Here is a 20,421-nt window from a genome sequence, read left to right as displayed (position 1 = left end):
AAGATGGGCGAGTTTCTAATGTCTCCCTCTCCCTCTCTTCACAGGTGCTCCCCCAGCAACAGCAAACCCGTTCCACAGCACCCCTACTCAGGTGTCCAGCTCCGTGATGGCTGTAACCCAGACTCCATTTGGACCCGTCAGCGTCAGCGGCACCCCTTTCTCCTCGATGCCTGGGGTCGGGGTCGCGGTCGCTCCCATGGTAACCATGCCCGTTATGGGCATGCCTCAGGGTGCGAACGTGCAAAGGGTGATGGGCCCGACCTACGTTGCTACGCCAACCCCTCCTGCCCCTGGCCCCTCTCCAAGATCCACTAACCCATTCCTATTATGATGGTGGTCAGAGAAGTCCCTATTTCAGCTCAAAACTTTTAAGTAATCTGTTTTATAATTTTTTTTCTTCCCCCATGCCAACTCAAGTACAAAAATATACCAAGTTTTTCCCTTTGGACGATTGTGATATGACAACATACAGAAAAGTTCCTAGAATTTGACTTGTGATGAATAACGCTTGTGCACTATGAATTGGCAAACGGTATACGTGGTTTAGGAGCACTTTAGGTATTAGCAGCCTCTGTTTGTGCAGGAGCCTGAAGACACTACTCACTGCTTTCGGTGATCAAGCTCCAGTAACAACTTCCATTTGCACCAAGCTGATGGTGTCTGACTGGGGCCCCTTACAGACTAATCTACCCTGTCAAATCCGTCCCTCAACATTGGGAGCAGATTACTGGCTGCCTGCTTGGGGGCAGATAGAGGGTAGATTAGGTCATTAACAAGAGGCCAAATAGTTGGGGAGGAAACAGTATTTCTTAATGTTCAGCTCTGGTAACCATTAGATGGCTGGAGCACCATAGCAACATTGTGATAGTGGGTTGCACTGTCCAGGAACCTAGTTCTTGTTAGCCCCACTCTCAGCCCCGCCTGGGGTAATATCATGCACTACTGCCTGACTCGAGAGATCCTCTCCAGTCCTTCAGCACTTACTTTATACAATTCCCCAATCAGTTCTGCAGGATACGGCGTCTGAATCGAAGTGCAGCTGCCTCCTCTAGGACTGTCATTGAGTGGTGGAAGGGGAAAAGTATGGCTTACTTCCTCTGATTTCACCATCTCCTGTTGCATTGGTCTCTCAGTCAGTGTGCTGTCACTTTATGGCCGGGTACATTCACAGACCAGGACTTGTGAACCATGGGGCGGAGCAGGCAAGTGATCTGAAGCCAGCTCTGTTCATCAACTTGTTGCTGAGCGCCCGGGCCAGGTACCTTTTATTTGAGGTGATACATTACCACTCTGTCTGTTATTCAATGCTTCCCATCGGGGTTTTTTTTTAAAGTATCTTTTAAAAAAATGTTTACATTTTGTTGCAGTCGTATGTTTACTAATCTGTTTTTTTTTGTTGTTGGCTTGAGTGTTTGGAACCCAGGCCTGAATGATAAAACATCTCTGCAGTTCCCTTACCTCCCCCTGGATTCATCAGCTCTTGACCTCACATGCCTGAATGATTCATTTTCTCAAAATAAAAGCCAATACTTACAGTCAGGACCTCAGACTTCTAAGAGGGAACAATAGTAGAACTGAAACACAAGTGAATCACAGAACCCAGTTTTCAAAAGAATCTTGGACTAACACATATGACCACAGTGAGAATGACATAGCCACCCTAGCCATCGTCAAGTAAAAGAGGTAGTTAACTGCAAAGGGCACTACAACAAACAAGACACCTCTAGCTGGTCTGCCAGCTTCAGGGGTACAATTAGCATGGGTGTTATGTCCTTTGTGCACTTTCTGCAATACATATAAGTAGTAGCCACTATTTCTGTTAAAATGTGGCTAGAAGGGGAAAGTGACTGGTGAAAGATATGTAACGAACATATTTCAGTTTGAAAATTGCTTGAAACACTTGTAACTCTGGCTGATGAATCAGTGCTTCTTCACTTGCCCAGAGGGTTCTGCACCTTTCCTGTTGGCTTCTTGTATTACTTGTCTCCTAGTCAATCATCAGACAGCCATGCGTTTCTCTGGAAATTTAGAGCAAAGGTGAGAGATGGTCAAGATGGATGGATACAGCGGTGAGAAACATTCTGACTACAGTATGGATCTCATCTCTGCCTCTTCAGACCTCTCTACTGGTCTTCATGAGTGGAGAAAGTTCTGTGCTAAACTTTTGACTAAGACCTGTCAAAGATACTTGTTGAACTCTTGAAGTGGCTAATCTTTTATACTGAACATAACTTTCAAATTCAGTGACTCTCCCCATACAACGTGTTTTAAGTTTTCTTATCAAAATGTCCAGGTCAAACAACATTATTAAGTTTTTGTTTTAGTTTGGGTACCAGTGAGTGAGAGTGGTTGGACTTTCTAAAGTGTACCCTTTCTCCTCGCTGGCTCACTCAGAGGACAATCAGAATTGGCGAGGTCTGGTGGATGATCAACTACATAGAATACTTCTGAAGTTTACAAGCACAGATTACAGGACAAAAACCTGGAGAAAGCAAGGACTCAGATTTTTAAACCTGCATTGCTCTGTTACATTATTTGACCATTGCTGGTCAGGATAAAGTTTTCAGACCTTTATTGAACCTGTAAGAAAAGTTTCAATAATAAGATAATATTGTTATTATTTAAATATTTATTAGTGGGTTGCTTTAGTATAGGATCGAGGAAATAAAATGACTGTAATTTCAGGAGAGAGAAAGTGGATGGAGCTTGCAATTCAGAAAGTACGAGCACTGCCTGAGGACATTGTCTTGCACAGTATAACTGTTGTACATTAACCCACTACAGTATTAATGGTAGCCATTTACAGTAAAGCTCAGTACTTGGCAGAATCAATGATCTTTGAATACTGCCTCTCCACAGTATTAATAGTCACTGCATATAGTAACCTACTGCAGTATTATGGTTTCTAACTAGTTCATCGCAGTACTAATAGATTACTTAAAATAGTGACACCCTAATGCAATTCTGCATAAAAAGTCCACTTTTTAAAGTGAAAAAAAAATCCCCAGTTATTCAATTGGAGCATTGCCAAACAAGAAAAACCTTTAAACAAAGCCATTGACATAAGGGCAGGTAACCAAAACCCTGGTGGAAGGCCATCATTAGCATACCTATATAAGCATAATATAGGATTAATCCCTTTAAACTATAATCCTGTATGATATTAACCATGAAAAAATGGTTGATTGCCACCTTCTGATATTACCTATGGATACTGGTGCTATGGTCAATGTCCTGAGCCACAAGGCATAGGTTTTTCTTAATATTGTGCAGTGACTGTCATTTTCCTGACCAAGCAAGTTTCAGTACCTCTCAGGAAAGACATAGCTTGATTAAAACTGGACGATAATTACAGCACAAGATACGTTTAAGTCTGAAGATAGATTTACTGCAGTTTTTTAATATTTATTATTGGAGATGTATTCTTGTCTTAAAGCTGTGACCTACACTGCATTTCTTTACATCTGCTTTTGTGATCGTGATTACAGTTTACACTCCATGCTCAGGTGTGGTATCTTTGTTTCAGTAATCTCTCTCAGTACTGATGTGATACAGTGTGCAGCTCACACCAAATGGGCAAGTTTTTGTTTTCACAATCTTTCCTCCTGTCCCCTCTCAAGACAAATCAAGCATCCAACTTTGTAAAGGCAGTTTCCTATCTGGCACTTCGTCCTTGTTTTCCGATCATGAGATTAGTGAAGCATGCCATTCAGGCAGAATTACTCTAAAAATACTGTGGGTCAGGGCAGTACAATGGGGATATAGTGCTCTTTTGCTGCTTATAATTAACAAATTCAGACAACTGTGGCAGTTGCAAGAAAAGTATCTTGCTTGGGGCTTGGATCTAGGATCAAAATTCCAGCATATTACAGTTCACATCTAATGGCATTGCCCTGGCACAGTGTAAAAGGAAATTTGTATCTAACCATCCCTGGCAATGCTGGATGGAACAGCAAGTTTTACTTTGTCCTATCAAACTTTCCCAGGGCAGCACAGTATAGAAAATCTTAAATCTATGCTGTTTTTGCCATGATTACATTTGAGAGGACAGTTCAGAGGGATCTGTATTCTGTGTCTAATGTGTACCAGCTATGCTCTGACAATTAATGCTAACATTTGTCTGAAATTATGGTTTCTCATACAAGTAAAAAGTTTACTAAAAACTGAAGTGAAGATATGAGTACTGGCACGGTAGTTGCAGATTAGGTGTCCGCACGTAGGTTTCAGGATCACGTTGAAAGATGTGAAGTTGTAATGAACTGCTGGTAATGCAGATAGTGAAGGTGCAAATCTTGAGGATTCAAGAAGTCATTGAAAAGAGTACAATTTATACTCTTATTCAGAATTAGAAACTTATGCATGTTTGAGACAAATTGTATGTATGTGCATGTTTTGAAAGCTCTCATCCCTTTGCAGTTTTCACTCAACATCACACACTTGAGCCAACAGCATCTCTTTTGAAGTGTGTTGCTCTTTTTATACCATAGTATTAAATAGGCCGATTCTTCTGACTTTTGTTCTTCCTTTGAATCTGGAGAGAGCACAGCAGGATTAATGTTCTGAGAAATGAGCCCAGATGTGAGAAGATTTTTGCAGAGTTGGAGATTTTACTGTTTGAAAGTGGGAGAGATGACTGTAGAAGCTTCCCAATAACACTCCTTTATGTGAGGGTTTGTCTTCAACGTGACTTACTGTTCATGGGAGATAGGAAATGGAAGCAGCTCCGTTTCCACTTCACTTTAGTTGGTCTGATCAAAACTATAATTATCCGCTTCTTCAATGAAAAATTGAACATTACCAAACTGTCCACTGCAATTCTGCCTACTAACCGATACATACATACATTTAGCCTTTAGCCTACAACTTGGAGCTTTCATTTCCTCATTTTCCCTAAAGTAACTATTTTATAACAATCTCTGTGAATTGTTTCTGACATCAATTCTGAAAGGATACTACACGGGATATATTTAATGACATCAATACTGAAACAGCCTGAATCTCTGAAAACATTTCTTCTCAACCTTTATTTTAAAGAAAGACTAAACTGGTTTAGGAATTGTACTGAGTATTTTATTTTTGTAAACATTGCAGGATTTAGAAAGAGACCTAGCTACCTTTTGTCACATTTTACATTTTGAGAATTGACATCGAGTTACTTTGCTTGTGTCAATAGTAGCTGATGTCAAAACTGCTTCCGTATGCTCCTCGAAAGAGCTGTTGTTGCAAACTGCACAGACCCAAGGAGCATCTGCACCTTTCTGCATTGGCAAAACTCAGACTCAAGACCTGATGCTTTCTCTTTCTTTACCATCTCCACTTCTCAGTCAGACAGGTTGCAATCTAGCAAATGAATATTAGATTACTGGTAGCTTTTTTTTCTGCCCCAGAACCTGCTGCCTATAATGCTAATAGGTTTGAATCTCAAACGTCAATGGGTTCTTTTAATTTTAAGGCATTAAGGAAATAGATGTCCAAAGAATTGATTTGTAGGATATCTTATGTATTAATTTTAATATTTAATGTACAAATATTTATAACTGAGGTGCAAGAATCAATACTATATACAGGGTGCAGTTCCATGTTTTCTAAGTGAGCTAGCCCCCTTTCGTACGTTGACTGCTGGAATGGTAAGAATCTGCTTATTCCTGGGTCTGGGACCCACTTCATTATTTTGTTAGATGACTGTCAGTATTTTTGAAGGATTGTTTGCACTTACTGCTTGTAACACTATACAGTGTAGTTCATGTTTTATTGCTCAAGTCGTTTGATCTGATATCTTGCCACTGTCAGCTACATCAGTGGTGCCCAGAATTACTGTGTAAGCCCATTTTTCACGTGGTTAGACTTTATTTCCAATGCAAATAGCAGAAGACGTGGAATCACTTCAGCTCATTTCCATCTACTGCTGTTCCAGCTGTGACAATATTTATTCACTTGGAGTTGTACAAAAAAAAATCACTATGCTGTTACAGTGGCTTTAAAACTCACTTTGGCTCTCGCTAGCCCATGATATTTCACTGGTTACAAAGGAAATTCAATCTAAGATGAACCTGGGCACCTGAATTTTTGTTAGTCATTACATTTTACTGTAGATTTCCATCGGTTTGGTTAAATATTTAAAGTCATATTTGCCATATTAACTGTACTTCCAAAATAAATGTGTGAACTTATGTGCAATGTTATTTAAGATCATTTTATAAATTGGTAGAAATGGGAAGATTTGTCCCCATAATTTTCCTCACCTTCTGTTGCTCAAGATTGTACACAAGTTCAAAGAAACTGGTATTTATCTCAAATCAACGTCGCTCAGCAACTTAGTATGCATTCATATACACTGAAAACATACTACTGGTTAGAATACTGTACTAACCCTCTGGAATTCAAACCCTGACCTACCAATGTGGGATGCAAACTTGACTGCTGATTTTCAGTAAATAGGAGTATCAAATTACATAATCGAGGTAGGTGGGCAAATGAGCAAAGCTTCCTTCTCTGCAATAATCAGTAGGTTATTAGAAAGTGCACTCACTTTACAAAAAGTTCATAGAAAAATACCAGCAAAATGGTATAGATACAGTATGGTAATCACATCACAAACGAGAGACTCTGCAGGTGCTGGAAATTCAAGCAACAGACACAAAGTGCTGGAATAGCTCAGTAGGCCACGCAGCATCTATGGGAGAAAAAGTACAGTGGACATTTCAGGCCTGCTGAAGGGCCTTGGCCCGAAACGTCAATTGTACTTTTTTCCATAGATGCTGCCTGGCCTGCTGAGTTCCTCCAGCATTTTGTACATGTTGCTTAAATACTGTATAGGTCAATTCTGTTGCATTACAGCTGCTCAGTGGCTCCCATTAATGTCATTATATTTTAGGGAAGTATTAAACACCCAGGTGTCCAATATTTATCCTTCATCACAAAACCACTGTTATGATAATGATTAAATTACCTGTTTGAATTTTTGCTGTATTCAAGTTTCTCTAAACTGCTTTGGGATCAATGTAGTAAAGGGCTTTATAGAAATGACTTTAATATAATGGCTGTTGCAAAAACTACAGAGTAATCAATCTGCTTTCCTTGTGCATAGTTATGACCCTCGAGTGAACAAACTAATTGCAGATTTAATACATCCTTAGTTTTTCAGTTGAAACAATTCTCATTTCTCAACAATGAAGCTAAATTGCAATGTTGCCCAAAAGAAAGTGTCAACTTAGCCAAATGCAAAATATTTAGCACCCAATTAAATACGTACTTCACCTGCAAATATCTCCAGTCATTGGTCAGAGGCTGTTTTGCAGCCATGCTTAAAGTACTTTTCCTTTTCACAGAGATTGAAACTACAGGGCCAAGCACCAATATCAGAGTACTGTAGATTCTCATTTGGCCACTGCATTGGACAACATTGCATAAAGCACAGACATCCAGTCCAAATACTGAGGAAGAAAGTTCTCATTGGACTAAACTGAGCCACAGCTCAATGAAATGGAACCATTTTATTGATGAGTAAAGCACAATGCCCTAGCCCTTAAACAGGGAAGGGCTAAAGCCCTCTGGTGGTGATCATTCTCAATGTGCCTCTTGCTTTGAGCATTACTGGGGACTGAGGGAAGAGCGATACTAAGACATGGTAGCCTGTCAGTTCCAATTGGTTCCAAAGCCCCCACTTTTACTCAGTTGTAATACAATAAATAAGCTGCACTGGAAGATTGTACATTGAATTCAGGCCCGTATTGAATTCATCCAACATCCAGGAACTCAAGCCACAAAAAAAATCCAAGACATAATTTACATACCACCATTGCTGCTTGTTTTCCGTGTGCATGACTGACCTCTAGTGATGGTGGAACATTCCAACAATACGAGACAGCACAAAGACAATATTGTAGCTTCCAGTCCCCGTTTAAGACCAAGTGCACCAAGTCCAACATAGCTATGAATTAACATCCTTGTGTACAAGCTACTGCTTAAGAAATATTTAAGCACACAAAAAAATGTCTTCAAAAATAAAGCACTTAAGATTTTGTCAGCATTACAGGCACAAGCACCTGTCGAAGTACTGGGTATACAAATATGAACTTAACCATCAGCTCCCACTGACAGTTTCCTTCCTCACCCTTTGTATCGACAGAGTACCAATTATATGGAGGTTCTAAAAAAATATCTTCACCAGCTACCCAAATTTTGGAGTATTCAGCTCAATTTGGAGGCAGGCTGTCTGGTTACAACTGCAGGATTTCTCAAGATTTTGATAGTCATAATGACCAGATGTCCAGCTTAATTCCACCTTTTTTCTCCCCCTGGTTTATGACAATTTGGAGATGAGACCTGTCTTGTACATATAATATCCTCACATGCCTCACTGGCGCATCAGGCAGCAACCTTGCCGTTTAGAGTTTGTCTGTTTTACGAGGCCGAGTTGCTAGGTTGACACTCAACCCATGATGGATGGAAAGCGTGCAAGGAGCCAGCTGGATTGGAACTGGGCACCTCAAAGTCTGGTGCAGATGTCACTACACCACTAGCCAGCTATGTCCTGTATATGCCAGAGAGGAAAGAGAACTACTCATCTCAAAGATCAGGTCTTATTCAATAGAAACTTCACCGACCCCACCCCCACAGGAACAGGACTAAGGTTTTCCACATCAAAAGTAATTCCAACTACAGGCCAGGCAAAAGGTAATAACTGACCCAGGTCAGATCCCACTAACCAGTCTTATACCAGAGCTTTGCTCATTTCTGATCAAGAAACAGGTACTCATCAAGAGGTGGGTTGTAACAAGTCTTCTCCAAAAGCAGGTTTACTGTTGTTGCTGTTTCAAATCACATTTGAGGGACAAGGCTACACCACTGCCAAGACAAAATTGTCATGTGGCTTCTGTGACAACTTGGTTAAAGAGTGGTTTCAGGTACCAGGTTTTTTTGATGACGACAGTACGGGGCCAAATACAGATCTATTAAGGTCACTATAACCTTGTAAAGTAACAGAATAAAACTCTATCTTTAATAAATAATTCAGTCACAGCCAAGAGATTGAATGAACTGTGGGAGTCTGATTAAAGGTGGTCAGTAAATTTAAAATTAATACTGAAATTAAACAAGCAGAATGCATTTCCTTTGCATACTTCAAACTCAAAAGAGCAAATGTTTGATTAATTAAACATCTTTATATCAAAAGAGTGACGCACATGCACAAAATTCAAAAGAGACATTTGACACTGACATCAGCCTTCGGCAAATGGTTTTAAAAAAAAGTTAAAATCCATTCCAAAAAAAGTTGTTTTAAAAAAAGTAACAATTCTCATGTCACTTCTTAATTAGTTCTGGATACTTCCATAATGAGATTTCTGAGAAGGTTGAGTTTTGGTTTTTTGGCAGGGGCAGTGGAGGAAGAAGAAAGGGGGAGGGGCTAGGGAAGTAGTGATCAAGATGGAACAAGTGTCTTCTTGTCTTGCAGAGTCACTTTCTGAACTACCTAACAACCACTTGCTGGAATCACAGCAGCTCCCTGGGATTTCACCTTGTGCCTTTGTCCTCCGCGCCTTCTGCCGCCACTAGTCTTGGGCTGGGAAGAAATCAAACAGGAGAAACAAAAATCAAAACATTCAGTGGCAAGATCCTAGTATCTTGCCTGCTAGGATTTAGTTCACTGCAGGGTCAGGCCAGTAGTAAGGCACGCTAAAAGACTTACTTGCCTCAGATGACCATGGGGGGGTGGGGGGGATGTATTGTTACCACAATCAAGTGTTCCAAGTTCCTGATGCATAGCCAGGTTACAGCAACTACTACCCACAGTAATCAAGCAACCACCCCTCCCCTTCCTTAATAGTAATAACCAAGTTTATTCAACTTTAACTTTCTAAAGATGCAGTGTCCAGTTACTGCCATAGACAATATGGCCGATGACTTTCTGTGGGATTTTGTTTTAATACCCATAGATAGTTTAGCAGAATGTGTGAAAACTTGCTAAAGCCTGCTGGTGCTCTGGTCAGCCACTGGGTGTCAGAAAGTGATTGGGAATCCTGGATGACTGGAGCTCTCTCTCATAGATAAGTTGACTGGTTTAAGGACTTACAATTCCACACTCACACTGGAGTGTTTCAGTGGACTACTGGATAGATCAAACTTAAGATGTTCCATCTTATGGACCTTAATATAACAACACCAGTCTATAAATGCAGATTGCTCCAAGAGCAGCATGCTCAACTTTATGACCAAACCAGAACAAGTGAATCCATACTGCTACCTTGTTTTCCTTATTAACATCCCGGTTATGTTTATCCTCCTCTGAAGGCATCTGAAAACCATGCAGCAGGAGAAAGCAAAGAGACGGACAAAGTGAACGAGAGGAGACACCCGGCACCACCCCTCACCCCTCCCCTCAGAACTATCAGGCACACGTCCTCGACAAGGAGAATGGGATGGGATTAGGTGCTTGATAGCAATAGAACCTGGAGGGCTGAAGCACCTGTATAGTTATGGTCAATCATCCTCTAGGATCACACATGATGGGGGCAGATTTTCAACCCAGACATCGCCCTACCTGAGGCTGGTTCAGTGCATGCAAGGCAGCTGCCTGTCCCGAGGACAGACCTTCGTCAAGAGTCGAGCTTGCTGCTGTCGGTGCCTCCTCTTTCTTCATTGTGGTACCTTTCTTTGTCGACTGCATCTTCAGCTGGAGCGGCTTGGTGTTGGAGGGCGATGTGTTCGTTGTCTGGATTAGCTGGTTTGCAAAGGAAGCTTGAGTCAGTCCTTACCATAAACTCCACTGGGCTGATCAGAACATTGCCCAAAGCCACTCCCCTTCTCAATGGCACAAAATCCATATCATGCTTGGAACCACACATTAATCCTACCACTTCCTGCAATCCACCACTACCCTGGATTAGCATGGATCTGTTATCCCACAATGACTGAGCAAACCAGATGCTGGGATGCAAGTTATTCAAACAATGAAAAAATGTCAATGGCTAAATGCACGAGGCTGAGGTAGTTGAATTAGCTGTCTCAGATCCAAAGGCAGTCCTGTCACTGAGTGACAGTGCCACAATGCACGACTTAAGCCATGCTGTGTGGTAATTGTAAACTCTGTCCATAAACACCTGTTGGTGTGCAGTGCCACATCTGGTCCACAGGTCAATGGCTGAACTACAAGGTTCGTACAGACAACACACACAAAATGCTGGTGAACGCAGCAGGCCAGGCAGCATCTATAGGAAGAGGTACAGTCAACATTTTGGGTCGAGACCCTTTGTCAGGACTAACTGCAAGAAGAGATAGTAAGAGATTTGAAAGCGGGAGGGGGAGGGGGAGATCTGAAATGATAGGAGAAGACAGGAGGGGGAGGGATGGAGCCAAGTGCTGGAAAGTTGATCGGTAAAGGGGATACAGGGCTGGAGAAGGGAGAGGATCATGGGATGGGAGGCCTAGGGAGAAAGAAGGGCAGGGGGGGAGAGCACCAAAGGAAGATGGAGAGCAGGCAAGGAGTTATAGTGAGAGGGAGAAAAAAGGGGGGGGGAAATAAAAAAAATAAATAAGGGATGGGGTAAGAAGGGGAGGACGGGCATTAACAGAAGTTAGAGAAGTCAATGTTCATGCCATCAGGTTGGAGGCTACCCAGACAGAATACAAGGTGTTGTTCCTCCAACCTGAGTGTGGCTTCATCTTGACAGTAGAGGAGGCCGTGGATAGACATATCAGAATGGGAATGTCCGCCAGACAAAGCAGGATCTCCCAGTGGCCACACATTTAAATTCCACGTCCCATTCCCACTCTTCCTATAGATGCTGCCTAGCCTGCTGCGTTCCACCAACATTTTGTTGCTGCTTGAATTTCCAGCATCTGCAGATTTCCTCGTAGTAAGGTTTGTACAGACTAGGTTCATACTCCCTCATGTCTACAACATGATCTACTGAAGGCTTAAAATATTAACCGGGACTTTATACTGTAAATATAAGAGCAATTACATCCTCTAAGAATTATGAAATGAGGCGTGACTTAACATTTAAAAGTCAGGCTATTCAGGAGTAAAACCATCTTCAAAGGATTAAGGAATTTATACAGGTCTTCTCCAATTTGTGAATGCACTAGTTACGCACAGCCGATACATTTTTAAAATTTTATTTAGAGATACAACACAGTAATAGACCCTTCCAGATCAACGAGCCCATGCCACCCAATTACCCGACTAACCTGGAGGTCTTTGGAATGTGGGAGAAATTGGAAGCAGCCAGAGGAAAGACATGGGCACAGGAAGAACGTACAAACTCCCTTTGGGAGACTGGCCAAATTACTATGGCTTTGCAAAGTGATGCAGGTGTCTTCTGACACGTGGGAACTCAATTCCGACTTGCAAACTGTTCATGTTGCGAACAATTCACCGGAACGGGACACTGCTATGACCCGGGGTGGACCTGTAATGGGTAAATGTGTCTGGAGGAGCGAGGCAAGAGCAGCCATGATCTAATTGACAGTGGAACCAGCTAAAAGACTCATTACCTTATATTGCTTTCAGGAGAGGACAGGGTGGCAGTGGAAATCCAAGTGAAAAATCTTTTGGTTATTAACGCAAATGATACACTTAAGTCCATGTTTCGATGTACATGGGATAAATACTGTAAATAAAATGAATCTGAATCCAAAATCAAATCTCTGCTGGAAATCAGAAATAAAAGCAGAAAATGCCAAAAACATTCAGATGCATCGACCTGCAATATTAACTCTTTCTACAGTACTGCTTGACCTCCCAATTTTCTTTTGTGGGGAAATCATGGTGCTCTATTTAAAATAGGCAGATACTGAAGGCAAAAGGAAGTTCAGAAAAGATCCATTCTGTGTCACAGGCAGATGAATCACAAATTAAAAATTTGCTTGTGTTATCAGATTCTCATTCGATCCACAGGTGCTCTTGGGCTCTGGTTTATATATAAACAGCAGATCCCACCCTGGTGCTGAAAGCCTGCTGCAACCCAGTAAGGTAACTCCTACCTTAGTTATAGTCCCCACAGCTTTGGTCCGGCCCTCTCGGAAAACGAGGCGTTGATCAGTGTGCAGATACTCGGGAGTTTTAATGAAGCGGAAGTGAACAGTGGCTTTGTCCCCGGTGCGCAGGCAGTCTTTGCTCATGGACAGAATAGTGGCCGTCTGCCTAATGCTGCCACAGTGCACTGTTTATGAGAAGGAGTTGAATGAATCCGGCATACACAGACACAGTGCAGATTTATTATGGAGTTAGTTTATGTAAGTGACATTTCACAGCCTCAGGATAACCCAAACGGCTTCATTACCAAACTTCCAGTCAATGGTGCAGGAGATGCTGCACCCATTTTGAACACAAGCTCCCACAAGTGGAATATATTATCCAATTCAACTTTATAACATTAGCCCATGATTCCAGTCAGAACTCTCTTGTTCCTCAAATATCGCTCAAGTAATTTCCAACAGGCAAGTACGCTCAGTGGCCACTATATGACACAAGTCCTGTACCTAATAGTGGCCACTGAGTGTATGTTCATGGTCTGCTGCCGTAGCCCGTCTACTTCAAGTTTCAATAGGTTGTGCATTCAGAGGTGCTCTTTTGTACACCACTGTTGTAACACGTGGTTATTTCAGGTACTGTTGCCTTCCTGTCCACCTTAAGCAGTCTGGCCATTCTCCTCTGACCTCTCTCATTAACATTGCATTTTCTCCCACAGAACGGCCGCTCACTGGATTTTTTCTTGCTTATCACACCATTCTCTGTAAACTCTAGAGACTGTTGTGAGAGAAAATCCCAGGAGATCAGCAGTTTGAGATATCCATCTGATACCGACAGCCATTCCACAGTCAGAGTCACTTAGATCACATTTCTTCCCCATTCTGATGCTTTGTCTAAACAACCGAACCGCAAACATGTCTGCATGTGTTTACGCATTGAGTTGCTGCCACACGATTGGTTGATTAGATATTTGCATTAACAAGCAAGAGTACCTAATAAAGTGGCCACTGGATGTATTAATAGGTTAATGGCTCACTTTAAACAATGTCCCAATACAAGTTGAGTACCCATTATCCGACATTCCAAAATCCAAAATTTCTTTGGTGATGACATGTCACAAATGGAAAATTCCACAAAGCCTTGCACAGGCCTCTGTGCAACATAGTTTTACTGAGAAGTGATCTCACATGCGTAATGAACAGAAGTTCGTGAAAAATAGAAAAACTGCATAAAGTGGAAAATGAAGATCTTGATCATCAATCAGCGTTGGAGTGAACATATGCTGCTTAATGGTATGCTGATCATGAAACAAGCAAAAATCTATCATGACAGCTGAAAATTGAAGGTAATTGTGATTATATGGCAGGCTGGTTGCAGAAATTCAAGAAAAGGAAGGCCACTCAACTTTTAAAGCATCTGCTGATCACAAAATTCTAACACCAGAATAAGTCTACGATGCTGATTATTTTTCATACCTTACCCAAAACTGAAAACAATTCAAATAGTGCACTGTAACCTTAAACAAAACACAGCATCATAGGTGGAGAGCGAAAGCCTGCCGTTGTTCAACAGCTGATTCAGGTATTCTCTCCCAATGCTGCTGTGCTGCTTTTGTTACCTTGCACACATTATATTTTCATTATATTAATATGTAATCATTTTATTGTTAAGTACTTGTGTGAACAAGTGTAAAACAAAGACTGTTTACCGGTAGCACATAAGTTTAGAGTTGGAAATGATGGTGCTCCCAAGCTAGATTATTATATATTCCAAAATCAACGACACTTCCAGCCCCAAGCACTTCAGATAAGGGGTACTCAATCTGTACTGCAGTACTGGGGGTTTCAGTTTGGATTATGTTCCAGTACTTGGTGTGGAGTTTGTACCAAGATTCTACCTTGAGAAGCTAATTTCACCTCTTCCTGACCCTGTGAAACTCGAGCATCTGGCATAAACAAATCATTCCCAACTCGGGGTGCGGGTGGAGAACAGAGATGGGAATTCTGCAAAGCAACTTCCACCCAGTTTGCTTACCCATGGCCTGGTAGCGGGGACTGATGGTTGTCGGATGGTGTAGCACCAGGATTTCTCCTTCAAATTCCCAGGAAGCCTGAGGATTCAGTTTTGGAGAGACCATCACCATGCCCTTTCGGATGGACGATCGCTTAATCTGAGTAGAAACAAGAGTTCCATTAGTTTCTACATTTGAAGTACACAATATAAATGTTAGAGTTGGCAGGGTTCTGTTGTGGTTTTAAGGTAGATAATGACCAAGAACTCAGCCACAAACTGAAGCAGGGGTAGAGACAAACACCCCTTCCCCAACATCCCCTTCTTATGACATTTTACCAAATCCAACTTTAAATTCTCTTATTTCCAAATCTGGCTCATTGGCCAATGGAGTAAATGATCTAATGATTGAAAATATTTCAAACCACTTTTTGTGAAGGTGCAGGTTCCAAAATATTTAACCCAGGGACTAGATGAATTTTATAACTTTCTCCTCATATTATTCTCCTTGGATGTGGTCTCTTCATCCCCCCCCCACCCCACCCACACACACAGTTATGTGGAATCATCACTTGCAAAGAAAACCAGGAGTAGCATCCTCAGCTGCTAGCTCCCTTGTCATCCCTTAGGTGATGTGACCTACAGCAGGAAGATAACATTAAGTACGACCATACAGAACGAGGCTCTTTTCAACACTCAACAAGCTGGAGGAACTCAGCAGGTTGGGCAGCATCCGTGGAAACGATCAGTCAACGTTTTGGGCTGGAACCCTTCATCAGGACTGAAGGAGGAAGGGGCAGAGGCCCTGTAAAGAAGGTGGGGGGAGGGTGGGAAGGTGGCTCTTTTCTCTAGTAAAGGCTGGGATTCAGGAATGCAAAAGGGGAAATTTTAAATTATAAATGAGTCAAATATGAAAATGTTCACCCCCATTGTCCCTATTCCTTCCCAAAAATAAGTAAGGATTGTTATCTTTCTTGTATTAAAAGATAATAATCCTTTCTTATTTTGGGAAGGACTAGAAACAATCAGGAAATGAACATTTCCATATTTGATTCCTGTGATATTATCCCAAAATTACTGACAATTCCACTTCTCCGTATACCATAAGTGAAACCCTGAGCTTCCAGTCAGGCATCTATTAGTGACTTCCTGACTGCATTCTAACATTGCACTCCTCATAGGGTTCAGCAGAAGACAGACTTTTCCACAGTTTTTACACACGAGAGCTACAGAAAGATTACAGGACCATTGGAGGCCATTTTACCCATCATATGTAGAACAGCTGTGCTAAAACAATTCAGTTCTCCCTGTGGCCCTGAGAATTTTTTCCTTTCATGTGTTTACCCAGTTACTATTGAACACCATAATCATATTTCCCCCACAACACAAGCCAAATATGAAAATGTTTACTTCCTGATTGTCACAAACTCTTCAAAAGATTGTACCAAGGGCAGTCCCCATTTTGTCATTCGTTGTCCTCCAAAATAGTCTAAATATATATTTTTTTTACATTTCTGTGAGCAGAAATTATTCTCTTCCCCATTTCACAATGATTGTGCCATGCCCGGGTGACTTGGTATAGTTGTAGTTTGGGACAGCTTCTCCAAAAGTTCTTGCCACAGATTCACTTAATTATGTGAGTGGCAAATACAAGCAAACCGTGTTAAGGGGAGGGAGGGTTTTGTGCTCCTAGACTAGAGAATGGGCTCTATCACGATCTTCTGTAATGAGAAGACATGTCATCTGTGAGTATCAAGAAAAGGGTTGATCCCCTCCCCAAATAAATTCTGCAAGAGTAAGTTTTCTACTATAAGCAGCAGAATTAGGCCATTCAGTCCATTGAGTCTACTCTGCCCTTCTACTAAATTTTAATCTCGATCTCGAATTTTTTTGGGTGGTGATTTGCGAATTCTCCAAGGGCGAATTTCTAACTCAAGCAGTCACCATATGTTAAGCCAGCTGCCTCTGTAATTCTAAGTCAATTTGGTAACTGATTAATTTTATAAGAATTCATGACCTTCTCCAATCAGAGTGAATACTCTAAATTAGGAAAGGTAAACCGCACTGAAGAAGTTACAAAAAATAGATAAACACAAAATATGTAGCAGAGAATCTGCCCATTCCAAGCAGACAGGTCACAATTGGCATTTTGTGCTTCATACAAATCTTGCCCTGCTCCATTTCAACACAATCACACCCTTAGGAGTAACGGGAATTTACTGATGTTTGTTCCGATGTGGTCAGAGGACAATTATGCACAGAAGCTTGTGGAACAGCACACCAGTTGGGCCAAGTGGACTAAATATGCCACAAATTTTAGGTCTGTAAAATTGGAGGAACTGTTTATACATTCAGACTGTGCATCAGGTGGTACATGATGGAAGAAATGGGCCTTGGTATCCTGAACATTAATGAAATGTTAGTAACTGCGAACAGCAAGCATCAAATACCTTCTTCAAAGCAAAGGAAGCAGTTTGACCACCTCGCACTTCACGGACTGGCATTCGTTTCCTGTGGATAGACTTCACAGCAATGGGTATGAAGTTCCCCAGCGGGTCAGGTCCTAGCAGCAAAATGTCATTCAGTCGAATAAGACCTCGTAGTGTGGTTCCAGATACCACTGTTCCAACACCCTAGAAAAAAATAAAGTGGGAGCATAGCAGGGATTGCGAGTTAATGGCAAGTGTCAGGGAAACCCAGTCATCGATAATAACTTCCCCATAGCTTCACATATTTTCACAAGGAATTATGCAAGGCCCTGCTTAGGTAAGAATTTCCCCGTAAATATTGAGCTCTTACCACACCCCTTAACCAGGCCTAAAGGGACAAGTCAAAGTGTTGCAATGTCAGAAATGTTCACTGTAGTATATAGGAAGGATTCAATAGTTTCAGTTAATCACCCATTTTCTGCTGCTTTGTTTAATAGCAGTGTGGCTGGTGTCTGGAATGCCAGGGTTGTGATGGAGGCAAATCCGATACAGGCCAAGAGACTCTTAGATAGGCACGTGAATTTTCAGAGAATGGTGGAATATGGACATAGTGTAGGCAGAAGGGATTAGTATAACCAAACATTTAATTACTAGTTTAATTAGCTCAGAGTAAGATCATGGGCCAAAAGGTAATGCCCTATTTTCCAGAGCCTGTCTCAGGAATATTCCCTTCAACAAGCCAGGGTTTACTGCAGTTCAAGTTTATGCCTCTAGTGGCTGGACTCCCAAGTTCTGAAATCCTCTTTGAAAAGTCTTTGCCTCATTCCTTCCATGCTTCTTAAAAATTTCCGATATTACAAGTTTTTCATCATCTATACAAATAATTCATCCCATGGCTTGGTGTCAAATTTTATTTAATTTTTTTTAAATTAAAAATTGGAGTTGGACATAACTGTCAAAGTCAGCATTTATCTCCATTTGCCATGGGAAACATGCTGCTAAGTCATCTTCTCCAACTATTCCAGTCCTTCTAGCAGAATAATTCCCACTCTGCTGAGCAGAAGCACAGATGGAGGGGACAGCAATCACCTTTTTAACCCAGGACAGAAATGGCTAAGCACTGAATTGATCTTGAAATAGGTTAAAAGGTCAGCACACCATTTTGTGCCAAAGGGCCCGTAATGTGCTATGATCTAAGTACAGACTTTCTGGACTTTAGTCTCAGTATAGACATCTATAGATGCACAGTGGAGAGTAAGCCGACTGGTTGCATCACAGCCTGGTACGGAAACACCAGTGCCCTCGAAAAGGTACAGCCCACTCCATCACAGGACATGGACAGTTAGTATCCCGTAATCATCAGGCTCCTGAACCAGTGTGAGTAACTTCACTCACCTCAACACAGAGCTGATCCCACAACCTAGCGACACATTTTCAGGAACTCAGCAACTCATGTTCTCAATATTATTTATTAATTTTTACCCATTATGATGATTATTTCACTTTTCTTTTTGTATTTGCACAATTTGTTGTCGTTTGTGTGTAGTTTTTCATCGATTCTGTGTGTTTCTTTGGATTGCCCACAAGAAAATGAATCTCAAGTTAGTATATGGTGACATATATGTACTTCGATAATTTATTTTGAACTTTGATTTAGGCAGTCACAATGAAGAACTGGTCTTTTTCTATATCATGCCTATTGGAAACTTAAAGAGAAGTGCAGGTAGTGTTCTCATGAACCTGTTGCTCAAAACCTTCGGAGTTCACATGACTTGGCGTGACGGCAGCCTCTGCAAGTTGTTGCAGTACACCTTGCGGATGATTCATGCTGCATCATTGGTGGGCGGTAAACCCAGCAAACCAGCTACCTTCAAATTTAAGTTAATTGTAATTCAACCGTAAAGAGGTATACTGCCAAAGGAGACAACGCTCCTTCAGACCAAGCTGCACAACACAGCGTATACAACTCATACCCAGAACACAAAGTAATATTACCACAAATAAATTAACATCAAGGTGCATACCAGTTAAAAAGTAAAAGTATAATGCTAATGACACTACCTGGGCAGTGGCAGAGAGTTCAGCAGTCTTATGGCCTGGGGAGGGGCGGGGGGAGCGGTGTTAGAAGCTGTTTCCTATCCTAATGCCATTATACCTCCTGTCTGATGGTGGGGGGGAAGAGGGCCAAAGAGATTGTTGGACAGATGGGAGGGATCAGTGACAATGCTAAATGTGCTAGAGATCCTATGTACGCCGTGCTCCTGAAGAGGGACCCCAATGATCCTCTCAATGCTTTGTGCTGAGAAGCCTTGCAATTCCCATAGCAGTGTGATAGAGCTGGTCAGCACACTCTCAATGGTGCTCTTGTGGTTAAAATGGGAGGAGCCTCGCTTGCCTCAGTCTCCTCAGATTGGAGACGCTGCAGTGATTTTTTTTTGACCAGGTGAAATTGAGGGACCAGTTGAGATCATCCGTAATGTGCACGCCCAGAAACTCGGTGCTCCTAACTCTCCAAGGAGGAGCCACTTACGTGTAGTGAGGAGTGGTCAGCCTGCACGTCTCTATAGTCCACAATCATCTCTTTGGTCTTGTCAACGTCGAGGCTCAAGTTGTTGTGCCCGTATCATTCTTCTAGCCGGTCTACCTCCTCTCTGTATGCCGTTTTGTCATCGTGGTTGAGGCCAGCCACTGCTGTGTCACCAGTAAACTTGATGATTTGGTTTGTAGATGTCAGGTTAGAGCACTGTTGGAACTGCACTCATCTAGCCAGAGGGCAATGTTCCATCACTCTCCCTGATTTGTGCTGTGCTGATGGTGCAAAGACTTGAGTGGCAGAAGACATATCATTACAGAATACTTGGTAACTGACTTGTTCTTGCAATCAGCATTTGTGTGGCCGACCTAGTTAAATTTATCATCAACAGTGACAATTACCTCCAGGATCTTGATAGTGCAAATAGATGTTGAGAAGATGTTCTATGGACATGGACAATGCCCATGACATTTGGC

The 20,421-nt window shown here is 41.8% G+C and overlaps 2 protein-coding genes across 7 annotated transcripts in view; one reads left to right on the top strand and one right to left on the bottom strand.

Moving 5' to 3' along the window:
- LOC134354075 (epsin-2-like) overlaps positions 1-8,953 on the top strand; it is a 65,697-nt gene extending 56,744 nt beyond the window's left edge. For 4 of the 5 annotated variants that reach the window (XM_063062817.1, XM_063062818.1, XM_063062820.1 and 1 more), the window contains one exon: positions 45-8,953. In XM_063062817.1, the coding sequence (XP_062918887.1) occupies positions 45-331 (287 nt within the window). In that variant the 3' untranslated portion in view covers positions 332-8,953. The remainder of the gene's footprint in view (positions 1-44) is intronic. The other variant, XM_063062819.1, reaches the window with a different exon arrangement.
- Positions 8,954-9,154: 201 nt separating this feature from the next.
- The window catches only part of LOC134354074 (GTP-binding protein 1-like), a 40,263-nt gene continuing 28,996 nt past the window's right edge, over positions 9,155-20,421 (bottom strand). The window contains exons 8-13 of one of the 2 annotated variants that reach the window (XM_063062813.1): positions 17,434-17,616; positions 15,008-15,143; positions 12,985-13,163; positions 10,541-10,720; positions 10,244-10,294; positions 9,155-9,562 (exon numbers count right to left, since the gene is read on the bottom strand). In XM_063062813.1, coding sequence (XP_062918883.1) covers positions 9,473-9,562; positions 10,244-10,294; positions 10,541-10,720; positions 12,985-13,163; positions 15,008-15,143; positions 17,434-17,616 — 819 coding nt within the window. In that variant the 3' untranslated portion in view covers positions 9,155-9,472. The remainder of the gene's footprint in view (positions 9,563-10,243; positions 10,295-10,540; positions 10,721-12,984; positions 13,164-15,007; positions 15,144-17,433; positions 17,617-20,421) is intronic. The other variant, XM_063062814.1, reaches the window with a different exon arrangement.

This window comes from Mobula hypostoma, chromosome 11, assembly GCF_963921235.1.
Source record: "Mobula hypostoma chromosome 11, sMobHyp1.1, whole genome shotgun sequence".
Classification (NCBI taxonomy): domain Eukaryota; kingdom Metazoa; phylum Chordata; class Chondrichthyes; order Myliobatiformes; family Myliobatidae; genus Mobula; species Mobula hypostoma.
Note: the sequence above shows the minus strand (reverse complement) of the source record. Positions and strands in the feature narration are given on the sequence as shown.